This window comes from Tachypleus tridentatus, chromosome 6 (genome assembly GCF_004210375.1).
Source record: "Tachypleus tridentatus isolate NWPU-2018 chromosome 6, ASM421037v1, whole genome shotgun sequence".
Lineage (NCBI taxonomy): Eukaryota > Metazoa > Arthropoda > Merostomata > Xiphosura > Limulidae > Tachypleus > Tachypleus tridentatus.
This window is the reverse complement of record NC_134830.1, coordinates 113,953,653-113,973,206: the sequence shown is the minus strand read 5'-3', so window position 1 is coordinate 113,973,206 and position 19,554 is coordinate 113,953,653. Positions and strand designations below refer to the sequence as shown.

General features: G+C 31.9%; 1 protein-coding gene across 2 annotated transcripts in view; it reads left to right on the top strand.

The window, feature by feature from the left end:
* Window positions 1-19,554, top strand: part of LOC143253351 (epithelial sodium channel subunit delta-like) — a 64,615-nt gene that overhangs the window by 27,396 nt on the left and 17,665 nt on the right. For both annotated transcript variants that reach the window (XM_076507103.1, XM_076507104.1), the window contains 3 exons: window positions 52-150; window positions 15,805-15,931; window positions 18,818-18,896. In XM_076507103.1, coding sequence (XP_076363218.1) covers window positions 52-150; window positions 15,805-15,931; window positions 18,818-18,896 — 305 coding nt within the window. The remainder of the gene's footprint in view (window positions 1-51; window positions 151-15,804; window positions 15,932-18,817; window positions 18,897-19,554) is intronic.

Sequence of the window (19,554 nt, the reverse complement as noted above, 5' to 3'; positions counted from 1 at the left end):
CCATGAATTTTTACTTGCATCTCATACAATCAAAGTGTTTTTGGTTCACAGGATATCTCACACCTGTTACCACCCCCCTATGCTAGTAACTGTACTGACTATGATAAGATGGGAAGAGCATCTTTTCGGGGTGGTTTACTATTGAAACAGGTGAGACATAATTTACAAGTTTTTATGTAAAGATCAAGTTTTAAAGTTTCTATGTTTACAGGTAAAACTTAAAGGAATTTCAGAACAGAGGATATGTTTAACAAAGTTATTGCATTTATATGAAAGTAAGGTACACATTTGAAGAAATCAAATTATTGAATGAGAAAGCGAAAAATTTGTTCAATTTCATATCATCAAAGTGTACATTGTGAGAATAAGATGAAGACTGTTGAATTATATTGAGTATATAATCTTACCTTTTGAGACTTTAAATACTGTGAGCTCTGTGTTAAACTCCACAACTGGAGTCCAGATTAAAGATTCATTATTGACAGGAGCATTAGATGGATATTAATTAGACCTAAAACTGTCAAAAGTATTTCAGTTACATGTATTACCACAACTACTGTTTCACGTGTGTTGCAAACTATACTCACGCTGATTCGGTCATGCTACTACCATACTGAGATCCAGAATTTAGCGAATTAGTTCAAAAATATTGCCCAATTGACAAATCAGTGGACTATATTAGAAAAGTACTATGTAAGACCAAACTCAGTGTGAAATCATTTCCAGGTGGAATGGGTGGAGCTATGAATGTAAAAACGCTATTCATTGTGCTTCCTGTTTAAAAGTTCTAGGTTTAGCAACATTGCATAACCTTCCATCCAAGCAGTAACAGCTGTTGAATATTGGCAGCTGTTTCATCCAACTTATTTAGAATTACACACCAGTAAAAAGTTTCCAGAGCAAAGTTTTAATTAGGCTATGGAGAAATGAAGAAATCTTAGATAAACTTTTGGAAGATGTAAAGACTTGCATTGATGCCCCATGTAAAGAGATGTATTCATTGGCACATGACAAATTCACAGATGTCATAGCAGAGCAGATAAGGATACGAAAATTAGATAAAAGTTTAGTAGGTATACCATTTTAAAGAAAGCTGTCCAGTTCATAGTGTAATTTGAATTCATTAATGTTACACATAAACAACTAAAGTCACCATCTTAAGGTTACAAGATCATACAACTGAGTTGTGTTAAAAATTCAACTCCCCTGCTGGCAGTCTAAAAGAACTAAAAGTATTTCTTAGAGAGTCTGTGTCAAAAAGGATGAAATAAATCACAAAACAATAGATATTTCAAAAGCAACTTGAAAAGACATATTCTTTAAGATAAATGCCTCTGGCTACTACCCTACTATTTATAAACTAGTAATGAAGCCTTATCATTGTTTAACCGTGTAATCAATGTTCTAATTCCTGGAACCTCTTTAATACATATCAACATTTTTTAAAGTAACATTACACATTTTATATGTAAATTTCCATACACAAACAATATTCTTATTTCAAGGGTCATCAAAGACATCATCTAAGAATAATCAAAGGAATGGTTAAAAAAATATTAAATAATTTGACTTACACAGTTCTTTCTTTTTATGTATTGATTATAAAATTACTTGTTACTTGCAGTTGCAGTTTAATTGTAAATGCCATTTAAAAAACGTTGTTTTTTTATTTTGTCTTATAAAAACCATTCAATAATACAGTTGTATTTGTTATGTAATAATAATGCAATAGTTAAAAGTTGTTTCAGTAATCACTCTTAAACACAACAATCATTTGGAGGGATATCATCCAACATTGGATGATCAGTTATCGCCCAGTCAGCAGTCTCTTTTGTTATGTAGGTGCATTTATTTTGTTGTTTGCATTGCAAAATCAATTTGGATGAAGAAACTATTGCTCTTTTTATTACTAAGGTTAAAATAAAACATAGTTAAAAATAACACAATTTCCAATTACCATACTTTGTCATTCTGTAAGAGAAGTAAAACATTGAGATAGCTTCTTTTACTAAAGATATCACTTGACTGATACCACTTAAAACTGAGTGTCATATTTTGAAGTTGGCCTACAATAAACTTACACACTTGACTTCAATGTTTAAGCTGTCCTGATCAAAACAGATATTGCTGAGAAGTTTTTTTACATCCACATTAGAGGCTTCTAAACTTGCTTTAGTTGATAATTCTGTAATGAATCAGGTAACAGAAAATGTCACAATGAAAACAAAACAAAGTAATTGTCAAGTTTAAGACTGCCACAGAACAAATTGGCTCTTGAGAAAAATCTTAATTTTCTACCTTAACATCCAATTCAAAACAAATCAGCTAATCTTTGCTCTATTACACTTTGCAAAGGCTCATAAAGTATTGGATAAATTAAGTGTATACTGCATACACCCACAGGGAGACAGACAAACATAAATATAGATATATATAAAAAAAGAAGATTCATCAATGAGAGTTGGATATGAGTGGCAGCTACAAAATAACATTGCAAGTCAGTCAGAAAAGAATCACAGTGTTATACCTGAAATAATGTAATATTAATTACAAATAGTGGTTTAAGTTGTAATTAGTTGTCTAACCCATACAAATTTAGAGAATTGTTAATTTTTCAGCATTATAAAACTTATTATTACAAATTAAATTTTAAAGTGTCAAGAAATAAGCTAATTGTCACAACACATTTGTGCAGTTTGGTAACTTTTTTCAGGTGGTGGTACAGCTATAAACAGTACAGTTAAAGGTTTGAAACTGTTACAAAAGCACCTCAACTCCAATCCATTTTTCTCACTAGTTTAAATTTGTTGGAAAGAATAATGTGATACAGAGATGCCAACTATTTTAAATGACTGAGTGTAATGATTGTAGACAGAGCCCTTTATCATTTCCAGCTACTAGGCCTGACCAATGTCTCTAAGCTGTTTATTATTATATTATTATTATAACTATTATTATTTATTACTGCTATGGGTTGCTCATTTGTGACTGTGTTTTGTGTATTTAATAAATAAATTTTAAAAAAATTATTTTGAAATTCTTTTTCATATTCTGATTTCTTACTCATAAATGTCGTTATCTGCATCATTTTTGTCTTCACCTCAGCCTTTTGTTGGTGAGATGCCGATTTTGTATGTCTGGAACAATCGTTTATCCTGCCATGCACCACAGAAAAACGATGTGACAAACTGTACAAAACGCATGACTGTCACTGACTTTTGATGCAATGACCTGATATTTTGCACTATGCTCTTTTCTAAATTTTTGATTCACAGTTTTAGTCCTTTTAGATTTGTCAGAAACAAGACAATCTGGTGAACGAGGCCTCTTTTTTCGAACTTGTGAATAATCACATTGGTGTTTCTATGCCGTTTAGAAAACGAGAAATACCCATCTACACAAGAGCTGATTGGCTGACAAGCACTGATGATGTAACTACAGATTCCCCCATGTACCCAGTATGGAGAAGCACCACACTCAAACTATTGGTAGACGTTGGAGATACAAATATTTTTTTATTATTTGAAGCACAAACATGATTATCTGAAGTTGCCATTTGGACTGTCTTTTATTTATTAACAAAATTTATTTGTATCTCACTAGAAATTTTCTTTTCACCCTTTTCAAACCCTGGGGGAACAATTTATCACTTTATTGTATAGCCCTATATAATATATAATAATTTGGGAGTTGCAACAAGCTGTAATATTTGTCTGTATGAGCATATAGTCTTAATGTATACACCAAAATAGTAATGATTACACTCAAATCGTAAAGGTTGGCATCTCTGGTGATGGGTTTTACTGGTTCCCTTAATGCAGGGAATTCTACAATTAATTTTCACAATGACAGCAATCACTCAGATGCAGTAATAATAAGAGTATAAAGAAAAACTGAAAGTGTAGAGTAAATTGACAGTGGTGATTAGTGAATTATATCAGAGTATTCAGTAATTGAGAATGATAAGCTAGTATTTCAGAGCAACCATGTAAACACTAAATAAATTTTAAAAATTCACTCCTTGTATTATTTCAAAACTGAAATGAAAAATTTAAGTTGGACATCAATTAATGAAACTAGCTGGGGTACTTATACCCTGGATGGGAGTTATGTAAAATCATGATCAATGATAGGTTATCTTAAGACTTGAAAAGTTGTTTTCTTTATATATAATTAAAAAAAAAACAATCATAAACAGCAAAGTACAAAATGTGAAACTGTAAATTTGAATGTATATCCTCATGGACTCAACAAGCCTTCATGCCAAATATGGTGAAGATCTATCAACAGGGGTGAAGTAGTGGTAAAAAAAACCCTGCAGAAAAACTCATAAATACCACAAAATGCAAACCTGAAAATTTGTGTTTATTTTTCCATGGGCCAAATGAACCTCCATACCAAATTTGGTGAAGATCCATCCACATTCTGCAAAGTATTTACATGGACATACAACAGACAGTACTATTATATTTATATAGACGGTACCAGTGCTTTAGATTCATGTGTGATGAATTCTTCATGTCATATCTGTACCCTGAGAATGGATAAATTTAAAGTTCTTTGTGATGAGAAATGGAAGCAAAACAGGAAAATAGTGTCCCTTGTTGCAAATATACATGCACACAGGATAAAAAGTTTGTTGAAAACGTTTTTCCATTATCATTCAAAGAAAAGTTCCATTATAGTATGATTCATAATACCAACCTATACAGATGTAATGACATTCCAAAACAGCTCTGAAGATGTGGCTTTTATGTGTTGTAGCAAGCAAGTCATGTGATCTATAATGGGAAAAAAAGATAGTCATTTGTCTAAAATATATGCATGATGGCAATTTTGAGACATGTCATAAGATACAAAACTGGATTTTCTGGTGTACTCAGTATCTCATTGGATTTTCACTTTTTTCTGATATTGGCATGTTCATTGGTGCCTTTCAGGATTTGTTACATGTTTCAATCACTGCTGGCATTATTGACCCATTTGCTAACACAAGCTAACCATCAATCATGTACTGTTTAATCATGTGGTGAGACAGGCAAGTTGTCTTCATTGTCTTTCTTCTGGCAGCAGTATCTATGGTGACATTCACTGTTTTTTTGTTTCTTACCAGTATCATCTTTGTGAGTAGCTCCAGCTGCTTTGAAATTTTTACTGCTGTTTGTTGATGATAGACTTGCACAAACTTACAATATGCTTCATTTTATGACATACATATCATTAATTAGGGATGTTTAGCACAGATGACTCTCATGTAACTTTGTGTTAAATTCAAAAGAAACAAACAAACTAAACCAGACAGTTGGGTTAGCTTTGTCCCAGTTCTGACTTTGGGTGAGTCTTTCATACTTCTCCAGGAAGGTAAGTATCCATGTAGTCTTTTTCTTCTTCAGTCTTAGGCAGCTTGTGATAGCTGGCTCTGATCTCTTTCTCATTCATGAGTTCTCCATTTTTCTTTTAGATGAGTTTGGAAATCTCAGTATCTGCTCTTATTTCCTCTATTTCTAGTCATTCCTCTCTCTCTCTGTTTCCTCTTTCTCTTTTTGGACTTTTGTTTCATATTCATGTTTTACTTTCAGTCTTTTTTTTTCCACATCTTCTTTCTCTTCTGTTGATTTTCTTATTTCTCTAGATATTGTTTAAAAAATTGTTGAAGATGGTCATTTTGAGCCCAAATCATTCCCCCCTCTTTATCCACTAATCAAGTTCAGTTATTATACCTATACAATATTTTCACCATCAATACAACTGTGTGTATAAAGGCTTCTTTGCTACTGTTGTTTACATCTCCTAACATTATTTACCACTGTCGATTCTGGCTGGTTTCCAAGTGTCAGACTGGATTTCTTCATACCAGGTATTTCTGACATTTTAGTGTTAAATTGGAACTATAAACAAACAACAATAAAGTCAGTTTAAAGATGATTTATTATTAAAAAATCAGATACATATGCAACTGTTCATTACATTGTTGGTTACCACCAGACCTTCTTTTGTAAGCAAAAAAAGATGACAGTACTCATATATCAGAAATTACATGATGAAATTATTCTGAACTACCTTTCTGTATAAAATTACAAGTTTTCATCTTGTTCTCATTTGATGCAATATCCTGACTCTGTTCATTGCTTTTGATGTCTTCTGCTGAGTGATGTTTTCAGAGCAACTATGAATCTATACAACTTTATAGTCAAAGAATGGAAGTGGATATGCCAAAAATTGAATCATATGTCTTTCTCTCTTTCTTCAAATATTTGTACAAGACCCTTTATCTTTTGGTCCACCTTGTCCTGATTTAATCATGCTCTCATACTTACAAGTTAATTCTTGGAAAGTATCACACATCAATCCTTGATCCCGTAGAAATTCTATGCTCCGAGTTTTTCACTATAAACCTTCGTATGCACATTACTCGTTTTTGTTTCTTGTTGAATCATACTTTGCTTTTTCAAAATGTTCCACTATCGCTTCATAGTTTTCCCAAAAATGCTGAAAATGATCAGAAATTAGTTTCCACTAATCAAATGCTTAAAATTTGGCCAATTTTTAAAAGTTGAATTTCCAGCAAGTTTGAGCACACTTTCATTTCTCTGCTATTTTTAGGTGACACATGATGCAAGATATAAAATTCATCAAGGTAGGCTTTAAATCTGTTGATTCCTGAGACTGATTTTACAGTGTCACCCAGCTGACAGTTCTAATCTGTGATTAGCACAATACTACACAATTAAAGAAAGAAATTTGCTTATTTTTATATTCTTTACTCCATTTTTACTGCCCAATGTTATGGCTGCACCATCACATGCCACATAAAGTAAATCATTTTTCAGGTAGCCTTCACTTACTCCACAAAACTGGCAAAAAGCAAGTAAAGAATTAAAATATTCTTTTTCACTAACATTTTCAAGTGCAATTAAATCCAAAAGTATATTTACTGGTACATTCATTCCATTACCCAGGATACAGATTCAAACATATGCTATTAAGGTACATTTTTTTACTCAAAGAAGTTGTTGATTTGTCAATTATCAATGAAATTCTACTTTTTGATTTAGTAATTATGTGGTTGTTGAGTAAAGAGTATGGCCAATGTCAATTTCATTCAGTTCTTGTAAAGCTATTTCAGCTTTAAAATTATAGAATGATTGGTTTTCTTTTGGTACCTTATATGCCATACAAAAAATTCTAGTGGTAATCACTTTTTTGCTAGATAATGCTTTCAAACAAACATTTTCAATGGTCTCTTTTTTCAGCTTCAACCAACAATTTTATTGCAGTTTTGTATCCCATGGTTTCCTTATTATTGTAAAGTTCTTTCTACAGAAACTACTGCTGTTAGTGTTGGCCCATTCTTTAGAAATTTTCATTGCTGCCTTCATTTCTACTCCAAACTTTTCAATTTTTGGCAAGATTTACAGCTAATTTTTTTGTATTTCTGATATTCAGCCAATTGCACTTCCTTTTTTATTGGCAGTCCTTGTCAGATAGCTTAGAAACATCATATGAACCAGAAACAGGAACTGTCACTGACACCAGTGATGTCAAGAAACCCACTTGTTGAAAAATTTATATGCAAAAACGGCTCGTTTGGGTTGAGAAAATATTTTACAAAGAAGAGCGAACAATGTTTCGACCTTCTTCGGTCATCGTCAGGTTCACAAAGAAAGAGGTAACTGACCGGAAGCTGACCACATGTTTGAAAGGGGTTGTGTAACTGTGTGTCGAAATGTAGAGATCGGTATTAGATGTTTGAATATATAATTTTATTTATTTTATTATATTAATATAGGTATAAAGGCGTTCCTTTATATTGGTTTATTTTGGGTTTAAGTTGTTGTATAAGTAAGGCTTCTTTAATTTTGCGTTTGTTTATGTTTGTTTCTTTATTTAGTATTTCAGTGTTTTCTATGGTTATGTTGTGTTTATTTGACTTGCAGTGTTCGAAAACGTGTAAAGGTGACTTTTTTATGTTCTTTGAATCTGGTTTCCATTTTTCTACTTGTTTCTCCAATATAGAAGTCGTGGCAGTTATCACATTGTATTTTATAAATAATGTTGCTGTTGTGTTTGTCAGTGTAGTTTTTACATAGTATAGACCTCAGTTTTGTGCCTGGTTTTTGAATAAATTTGGTATTAACTGGAATGTCATATTTTGTTACTAATTTTTGCCAAATGTTGGTTATTTGTTTGCTGATGTCAGGAATATATGGTATACAGCAGTATATGGTTTCGTGGTTTTTTGATTCGTGAGCTGTATTACTGAAATACTAAATAACGAAACAAACATAAACAAACGCAAAATTAAAGAAGCCTTACTTATACAACAACTTAAACCCAAAATAAACCAATATAAAGGAACGCCTTTATACCTATATTAATACAATAAAATAAATAAAATTATATATTCAAACATCTAATACTGCCCTCTACATTTCGACACACAGTTACACAACCCCTTTCAAACATGTGGTTAGCTTCCGGTCAGTTACCTCTTTCTTTGTGAACCTGACGATGACTGAAGAAGGTCGAAACATTGTTCGCTCTTCTATGTAAAATATTTTCTCAACCCAAACGAGCCGTTTTTGCATATAAATGTCACTGACACCATTAATTCCAGTTTTAGGCCACTTTATCACTTATACAAGTTTTCTCATTCATGAAGGTCAAAAGAAATTTGTAATTTGTTTCATTTTTAAGTTTGAATGTTTTCTCAAGGTAAATTTAAAATTACTTGCACTCCTGGTCACAACAAAATCAAAGCACAGTAGAGGAGATATGCAAACATGCTCAAATTGGCATAAATGCCTCTACTGACCATCAGACAAAATTGACTTATTCCCTGTGACTCACTTGAAGGTGTATATTTTTATCTTGCATGAGAAGACCTGTACAATTAAAGTAGTCAGTCATCTTTCTCCACTTTATGATTTATTTTATCTGTACAGTATTTTGACTGTACAGGCCAAATCAATAGTTTTAACACTCACAAGACGTGGTTCCTGTTAGTCGATGTGCAGAAGTGGCCTCACATTGATTAACAGGTTTCAACTTGACAGAGGCAAGTGAGAGCCAGCCTGAATGGAAGCAATACTGAGTTTGAAAAGATGCTTGGGACTGGGAACCTGGTGACCATTGATGTTCATTATTAATGGCATGCTAATCCTACCTAATTCTTCAGACCTCATGTTGCACTGATGATCAAACAAACAATATATTTTCACCCTTCTTCACACTTTATTGTGTGTGACACTCCTATTTTGGTGTCTCTTCTCTCCCCTGTTATTGCAGTAGTTTGTGAAAATTACACTTCAAAAATTGCCACTATACACACTTTATCACTAAACTCATGATCACACAGACTAGAAAAACTGTACTTTATTTAATATTCTTAGAAATTAGCTTTCATGCATTTTACATTGAAACTTGTTTCACAAGTTTTAACTTACATAACAAGGTTATGTTTTTCTTGGGAGACAGCACATGCAGAGAAAAAAAGCATGTGGCCATTTACAGTTAAATTATTATTTTGAAAACAATCCACAAACATTGACTTGCTAAACGTCATTATGTAATTAGTAAACAACATGAACTGATACAGTCAGATTTTATGGAAATAGGTTTCCAGTGATGGTCATATGTATGTTACCTATGATTGTTGTATGTAAAACGACTTACTATTTCGTAATTGACTTTTGCAAGTCATTTACATAGCGCTGTTCCTCATGAATGTGTTAAAGAATAAATAATAAGGGGTTGTATATATTGATATGGGTTTCATTTATCATTGTCACACATGAGGGCTTTTTATTTCATTGAAACTGTTGTGCATTGTAGCATACATACTGTGAAATTTGCGATAGTTAATTCCACGCAAATAATAAGTAATTTATAGTAGAATAAAATAATGATTTTTTGACTGATAGTTATATCCCAACAGATGGCTAGAACATTTACTGTAATACTTGGTATTCTGACGTAATGGTACTTAATTGAACCAAGGAGAAACTTGGAAAGTTTTAGAAACATGTGCAATAATATTACTATTGTAAACAGTTGCTAAGTCATAACATTCCCAGTGTATGATTCATAAACAGTTATATAAACAAACTTACTATAAAATACAACTTCTAAAGGTAACTAAGTATGATACATGCACCATATAAACTATCTAAAATGTAAGACTTGCATTAAACTGAAACAGTTGTATTTATCCAACATAACGTTCCATTGAGACTTGTCTTGCATGTAAAAGGTCTACTTATTGCACAAGTAGATCTAAATATAAAATTTAGTTCTTCTGATCCATGACAGTTCTTGCATCCATTAATATTGCAGGACGTGTGGTTGCACTACATATCAATTGTAGTTGAAGATTTATTCCTAATTATCCCTGGTTTGAGTATTTCATTTGTTTGTGATACAGTAACAACTGTACATGTTGTCATTGGAAGTTCATCCTCTTGAGTAATAACTGTCATGTAGTGTATGTTGGATTTCCTTGTCATATGATTTGAAGCTACAGTAACTTCACATCTATATCTCTTTGAATATAATTACCTCCACCTCTTAAGGTGTGGAGAAGCTTTTTACAGTAAGGGTAAATTCCAACTTTCCTCTTCTAGAACCTTATGTCCATAGCTATTTGCATCAGCTCATTTTCTTTTTTCATCTTTAAAGGAAAGTTTCTTCCTTGAATCATCAAATTAGGGAAAACTCTTGCAGTTTTAGAAAACCAGTGCCAATCAAGATATTGTAAAGCTTTACAGTAATGTGTTAATTGGTTTCTTTAAAAAATTAATTTCTTATCACATTTATGGCAGATGGAGCATTATCACCTGAACTTTGCCCTAAAAGTACAGCTAATTTCTGATTTTCTTATGTTTGGTTCCCTTTTGTCTTTCCTTTGACCTGTTTTGGCTTAGAGACTCATCTTTGTGGTATTGGTTTCTTAACAACCACTTATTCCTTATGCCTCAGTTGTAATGGCCATCCTTCCCATGTTCATAAAAATTTCATTTTCTGGTGTTCTTAGGAAGGAGTGTTTACTCCCACCAGGCTTTTGTCTAAAGCTCCTGTCAATATACCTCCTGCCTAAAATACCTGTTGCCTTTTTGTTACATTCCTACATTCTGTATAATAAGTTGTCTATGAAATCATTTTTAGACTGTTGTCAAGGGCAGTTGATCTTTGAGTACTACTTATTATGATGATTCCATAACTTCTAGATGGTGTTTCTAGTAGTTTATCTGTGATTCTATTAAGGTTACACAACCAATTGATCAGTTTTCTTTATAAATGTTTAACTCCTTTACTAAAACTAAAATTCGCATATACTCATGTGTTATTAATCTATCAATTGGTCACATATCAGTGAATCCATCATTACACATGGTACATCCATGTAAGTTAATTAGGCAACATTCAAAATCTTCTGCAAGTTTTTTTTAAGTCCAAGTACCCTTATCCAGAAATTTGTTCTGGGTATTTCCTTGATGAGTAACTCTGTTATGTCTTAACTGAAAAGTTATGAATGTCATTACAGCTAGTACATTTAAATATGCAGTAACATGAATAGCTTATTGTCCATCATTTCAGCCATTTCTTTGGAAACTATGAGCATGGTATACTTCCTACAGTATCTGCTGGTAATAGTCTGTTGTATTCTTAAGTAGAAAGTGTTGTTAAACTTACTGACTAAATTCTGCTACTGGATTTGGTAGTGAGAAAAACTGTAGTAGTTGAGGAAATTCCTTGTTTGCTTAAATGGTAATGGTAGCAAGTCGAGACTATCTGATTTTATAAGGCCACAGTTTTTTACAGTAGGTGTCTTTGACTTGTTAGCAGTACATTTCAAAAATAACTAGACAGCACAATCTACTTATTTTAAAATAATATATTCAAAACAAATCAAACACCTGTATCAAAATTTGTTACAGTATTGGTTATCACAGTTGTTTCTGAAGTGTTAAATAACTCTTTTTTTCAAACTACAAAGGTAGGATCAATTACTTTAAGATACCCTTTGACAAGACAATAGTATTTTCCATTACTCTAATTACAATGCAAGGGTGTGATATTAACTATTAACTGTTGGTTACTACAGTTATATCCAAAGCTTAGAATAAGTGTCTCCTTGATTGTCAAAGTATTTGAAACAAATAGAGAGGAAAGTATCCATGAATATTATGTGAAATAATACACAACAATCATAAAACAGCAGAAAATAAGATTTCAGTACTTTTATTTTTTTAAAACAACCTTTTTAGAAACTGAGTCAAAATTTTACAAATACTAATATTTTAATACTTTTATTTTTCAAAATGAAGTAACTGTTTTGAATCATAAATGTATTTTTAAAGGAAGCTTAAACATATTATAACTGTCTCTTTTTCTTTATGAACATTAGTCTCTCAAATATCTAAGTGAGATAGCAGTGATCAGGTCTGAGGCTTTTTCTCTAATGCTAAGCAAATACTCAGAGAGCATAGGATTCTGGAACACTCAAGTAGCATTTGGTAGTAGAGGTAGGAAAGTGTTTCCCTTGGATCTTCCAATTATTAAGAGATATATTTTCTTCAGAAATGCAAGGACCATCAAGGTAGGTGTTGATCTCTGTATCCTTTGAAGAAGAGACGGCTTATTTCTCTGATGCAGAAAAGAAACTAAAATGCAACGATTATTTGTTAATGAAAAATGTTATCTTCTTACTGCAGGATCATTTTATTGGACTCATAGACCATAGGTATAATGAAATACCAGTCAGGATTAAATCTAAGATCCAGTGCTGCAGCTAAGCAGAAGACATTTTGTTGCTTATACTAAATCATCCAGATATAAGCAGATTTCTTATGTGCATAGACAAGATTGAAATTATACCTTGACTGCATGCTGTAAATCTTGGTCATGAGCCCATAAACACATGGCACTGCATTACTGGAGTTAACAAAAGTCTGATCATGGGTGAAATAATTTGCTTCTTCAAAAAGTGTCATTATTGTCATGAAATCTATAAGCATAATTTAATCATCTTATTTTGTGAGTTCCATCACGTTGGTATTACCAACTGAACCTACTATGCTCCCTCAAATAGATCAGTTGCATGCACTTATTTTGAAATGTAGGACACACAGCACCTGATGCTTTTGGAAATAACTTTCAGCAGTGATCCAGCATTTTTCATGTTGTTCCTGACCACAAGCTGTAACATGTTGACAAAGCAGGTGTCATGTTTGGGAAGATATTCAGACAAATTGTTTGCTGACTTAGATTCATCCAAAAGTTCATCTTCTGAGTTGTTGTCTATAAATGAGCTATCACCATTTCTAATACTAGGAAGTATTTGTAATTCAAATCCTGTCAAGCAGAAATCCATGATCATGTTTGATGCATTGTCATATGCCATCAATGAAAATTTGATGTTTTATTTCATCATTTTGATCTGCATGTTGAAATGATGACATGCCAGCATCACTGTTTGCATTTTCCATCCAACTATAGAATGACCATTGACTCCAAGAAAGTTGCACATTTGTCTGCTACTCCAGGTTTACACAGTGACATTGATGTTGAGCACAAGACGTAGTGAGGAAATTACTTTTTATTGAACCTCAACAAACCTGTTCTCGGTAAACAATGTGGACAGATGCTTGTAATTGGAAAGAATCCATGGCTGTATTAGATCTTGAAAACCTTTTCACTTCACCACTGAGAAAGATTGCAGTTTACCAGCAATAAAATTGACAGGTTTGTCACCGAGTTTGTTTCTGACAAAGTGGTGGCCCGATATGGGCAGGTGGTCAGTGTGCTCGGCTCGTAATCTGAGGGTCACAGATCTGAATCCCCATCACATCAAACATGCTTGCCTTTTTAGCTGTGAGGGCAATATATTGTGATGGTCATTTCTACCATTAATTTTTTTTTAAATACAGGAATTGTAAGACCTTACCTTGCTTCTGTTGTAAAAGCCTTTCCACCATTAAAATTATACAACATCTAAGACAATTTCATGGATGGTTAGGCCTCTCTAGAATCCAGAAGAATAATGAAGCAAAGGTGAAACTAGACTGCCTATAAATATGAGACTGAGTTAATTAATCATTATACTAGACAGTGAATTGGAGATTGTATTTGCTATTGATCAGTTAGTAAGTGAATATTGCAAGTAAGTTAAACATAAATTAGTGAAAAGGTACTTTAAGTATATTAATCTGCGAGTTAGGCATACCATTAGTTTAAGAATTAGTTAGAAACCTCTCAATTAACATGCTTGTCTTTTCAGCTGTGTAAATATGTGTATGTGGTGAAGTGGTTATAATTCCAAAGGCGACTGTAGGATAACTTGAAACAATACTAAAATAATGGGTTAAAATGGTATATAATAAAAAGGAAAATAAAACTCGTGTTCTCCATCTTCTTAAATAATAATACCATTATTGATTAGTAAGGAGTAATCCAAGGATTGGCAGTAAAGTGTGATGACTAGCTGCACTTCCTCTAATTTGTCATTTCAAAATGGATCTTAATGAGTTTGCACTTTTAATATTCTCAACCTTCCACCCTAAATGACATTTCAGTATACACTATACAATGGAAACAGAGGAAAATAATAAACTCCCATTTCTTAACATGATAGTAACTAAGACCATGTCTCATATATCACAGGGGTTTACAGAAAACCAACAGATGCTGTTAAATAACTTACACATCTATCAAATCACCCCATCAATGTAAAAACAAAGCTCATATGTTGCATAGACTTCAGAAGGACCAAAATGTTACACAAAATATACTAAAAAAGGGAAAAAAATCCATCACTAAAACCACACCAGTAGACCCCCAGAACACTTGATAAAATAGAAGAGAGTAGATAAACATAAAAAATAATGAGGAAGTAAATTACAGACACACAGTTACATTTTTGTAAACCATGGATTTATCAATACCAAAGTAATGGGTTAAACCCATGTGTGAGAAATAATAAGATAAAAGGGGTCTTATCCACTCATTTAAATGATAATAATCAGTAAAAATTAAAATGGAGCAGACTGGCCTGTATAACAAGGCAACCCAGAACAATATTGTGGCACTACCAGTATACTTGGTCCTTTCCTGAAGACTGTTGTGGATCAGCAGCCAAAATGTAGAAAATGAACTACTTAGCAAGTGTGAAGTGATAAAAAATTAACTAATTACTAATATTTGTATTTATTTATATTTTATTACCACAAATTTACAGTAAGTACTTAATCAATACTAGTAACTTAAATATTATTACTGTTGCTGTAAACATTTAGATATTATTTTTATTTTACATTTTAAACTTCCTGAATTCCATCTGGTTATTACTTTAAAGATAATGTGCATTGTAGAGGTAATATTTCATTATAGCTCAATCAAATACTTTTAAGCCTGGTGGTTAGGGTGCTTGACTTGCAATTTGAGAGTCACATGTTTAAATCCCCATCATCATAAATGCTTCACCTTTTAGCCATAAGTTATCATAATGTGATGATCAGATTTAGTATTTGTTGGTAAAAAAAAATAGCTCAGAGTTGGCAGTGGGTGGTGCTAACTAAGCTATTTTCCCTTCAATTTGTCACTGCTAAATCAGGGACAGCTAGTGTAGATAGCTCCCTTGTAGATTTACACAAAATTCTAATCTAACCTTAATACTTACATGAGAAGTTGAAAGTTACTACAATGAACTACTTTAAAAATCATCATTTTATTATAACTATTTTGTGCAGCCTGCCATGTTTTTATGTGTGCAATTTCCTATCTGTCATAACTTTTTTTATGTTCTAGACCTGTTTCCAGGAGTGTTTAGCCAACTTAACTGTAAAAACGTGTGGTTGTATGTATGAAGATTATCCTTATTTATATGAGTTTCCTGGACCAGTTCGTCGCTGCCAACAGTCTAGGGAAGAAGGAGGTAGTTCTCTAGTTATGATCAGTTTACACTTTTATTAAACAATTATTTGTGAATGTTGGTATATCTTTATACATTGTACATCAATAATGCATAGGGACAACAGAGTAATACAGTTGTATTAATAACTAAGTTAAATGGTAATTTCAATAAACATGTCTAATTTTGATAAGTCTTCAGATAAGTATTTTATACTGTAGAAAAAACGTTAGCTCATTTTCTTCATACTGATACCTGGCATACTTCAAATTATTATCTATACTCATAAAAATTGGAAATTTTAATATCCTAAAACATTTAGATTGTGTTTTAATTCAACACACATCACAGTAAAAGACAGGTAATTGAGTATTATTAATAATGAATACTTAGAATAAATTGTCTAATGATCTTCAGTTATAAATAATACTGTAAAATAAAACTATCTATTTAATGGCATATAGAGAATTTATCTTCATAGTTGAATACTTATAACTTAGCTAATTCTTGATACTGTATTTAAATAAAGTAAAAAATTTAAGTCTATGAAATTGTATGTAATAAGCATTTATGTAAATATCATGCAACTGGTAGTTAGGACAACTTGCAGTCTGTGGGTCACATTTTGAATCCCCATCACCAAATATGTTTCCCCATTTGCCTGTTTACAAGATGCTCTTTCAAAAAGATTGAAAATAGCAATGCCAGACAAATAATTGAGTTTATCAAACTAAAAACTAGGTAAACCAATTCAATCCATAATATCTTAATAATTTGTATACTTCACTATGTGTTTTGAGTATAGACTAATTATAACACTCTTGACAAACTCACTTGAACAGCTTTCTCATTCTTTATGATATTAGAGTGGAAGTGTAAACTCAGAACATTAGACACAGTGTGATTAATGTTGATCAAATGCAAAACAACAAAGAATAATGAATAAGATGTAAACTACATAACAAAACAATATATATCAAAGTTGTCACATAAAAGACAAATGTTAAGTTCTACTATGACATGAAACTTTGTCAATTTCAAGTTGACCTAATGTACCTTAGAGTTACAAAATGGGTTTACATGGTAAGGAGAGATTCTAAAAGATATGTGTTACATGCTAATTCAAGGTTCTTGATAATGGAGTTCACGAGAAGGAAATAAAAGTATGTGTGTGTGTGCTTTCTTGATGTGACAGATGGTCACTTTCTCTGCAGACTGACTAACTTGCATTGATTAGTAGTGTTTAATTTGTCAAGAGAAACTAACATTATCCATGTAAGTGGTCATTTTTATTCAAACATAAAAGAGGCTATAACCTCAGGATATCTCTCACTGGAATGCATACATAAATATCACAGCCATACCACTTATGGACAGACCTGGTGTTTTCTTAAGGGAGTGAAAAAAGTAAAAATTGTAGCTAAGGTAAAAGTAATTTGTTATGTGAAAATTTCACTTACCTGAAATAGCTGACTTTTTTCTAAAATTACTGAATTAAATCAGACTACAAGAAATGCATGGTATATTTCTGTATCACACTTTTCCCCTTCTTTACTTCTGTCACGTTCTCAAGCCAGCACGTAAAGTTAGACTTTGAAATCAGTATCATCTGTATACTTTTGCTAGTCAATAAATGCTGTAATTTTCTCTCACTATGAGAACAGTTATATGCAACACAGACACTATAACATTTAACAAAGAATATGATTGGGTCACAATTGGGCCAGTAAGAAATAGTATATCATACAATAATAAAATGAAATACCACTGAACATAGATTTTGACAATGTTCAATTTTAATATATAATAGATCATTAAAAATTTTCAACAGAGTGACATTTACAATACATAATGAAAACCCTCTGATAAGAATCATAATAAAAATGTACTAAATCTGGAAAACCTTTAATAATAACAAATATTCTGACCAAAATTCAAAACAACAGAAAAAAAATTTTGATTACAACACAATAAAAACTCTTGGATAAGGAAAACAGTAAACATTTAATGGAGTATCAATGAAGAAATATTTATAATTTTTCTAAAACTAAATTAAAGTACAAACATAAACTAAATAAAATAGGTCCTCAGAATAATGGAAGGTTCATACAAGATATATATTATGAAATAAATAAGTTCCTGAGAAAGAAATGAAAAAGCTATATACAGTTCTACAAAAATAAATACAAATTCATTATTGTTCAAACCACAAATGCAGTGTGTATCTCAGAATACTGGTATGGGTATTGAAATTTTTATTGATTAACAAAGAACAACGTTTCAACCTTCCCAGGTCATCTTCAAGTTAACAAGGAAAATTTGCAAATGACCGTTGTCAGATACATGTCTTAGGTGGAAGAGTATAAACAAGTATGGGATTGTAGGGGACATTGCAATTGAATATTAGATTATATATTAGTATAGGTATAAAGGTATTCTTTTGTATTGGTTTAATTTTGGTTTTAGTTGCTGAAAAATATTCATTTATACTCATGTCTGGCATTCATTTGTGAAGGAGTCACCCAAAAGTTGGCAGTGGGTGGTGATGACTAGCTGCCTTCCTTCTACTCTTACACTGCTAAATTTGGGGCGACTAGTGCATATAGCACTTGTGTAGCTTTGCATCAAATTCAAAACAAACCAAACCATTCAAACATAAAAGAGGTTGTAACCTGAATAATTTGAAGAAATTATGCACTGAAATAAGTGAGTGGAAAACATATAATATGCCTATGTAATGTAAATTAACATGTATATATATATATTGTAAATGTACATTGTCAACAACATTATATCTCTTTGAATATGATGGCTGACAAATGGTAAAGCAAAAACATCTACTTTTTCCACTCTACATTAACTACCATTGTAATTATATCTGATCTCCATAAATATAATTTTGCTTTTCAGTCTGCAGAACAAAACCTCTTAAGTCAGAGACAGTTGATGCACGACACTATTGTGAAGGCTTATGTCGTATTCCCTGCAGGTTAGTGTTACCTACAGATAACAATATCAGGGTGTTGGTGTTTGAATGAAAAAGCTTCTCATGCAGGCAAAAAATGAAATTTATGCTACATATATATATATAAACTTATTAAATTATTTTAAGAGATATGAAGTATTAGAAAGTGGTTTATTACCACATGGTAGACAGGATACAATTTGGAAGTTATTCAGAAAATGACTTTTGGCTTTAATATTTCAATAGACGTTTGACAAATTTCAATGATTATCAATTATGATCACTAATAGAGAACATTTAGGTAAGTGGTGATTGAAATATTGATAAACAGTCTTCTTTTGTGAATGATTGTTTTAGAATATAATTATAATTAAACCAGTAGCTTAGCTGGTGCATTTATAATGTTTATTGTGTTCTGTTTCAGATTAGTTCATTTGGTGTATCTGGTAAAATACTACCAAGCACAGTTCACATAACAATATTAATTTTGGGTCATTCTATGTCAAATCATTCAGATTTTGGACAATTTTCCAGGTGACCCCTTGAGAATACCTTGAAAAAATTCACGTGCTCATCTACCCATATAATAAAGAACTGCCAAAGGTTAGATCAATATCTCTAATAGTTTCTGATTTACAGTCCTGTAAAATTTAGTTAATATTTTTTTTTATTTTTGGCAAAT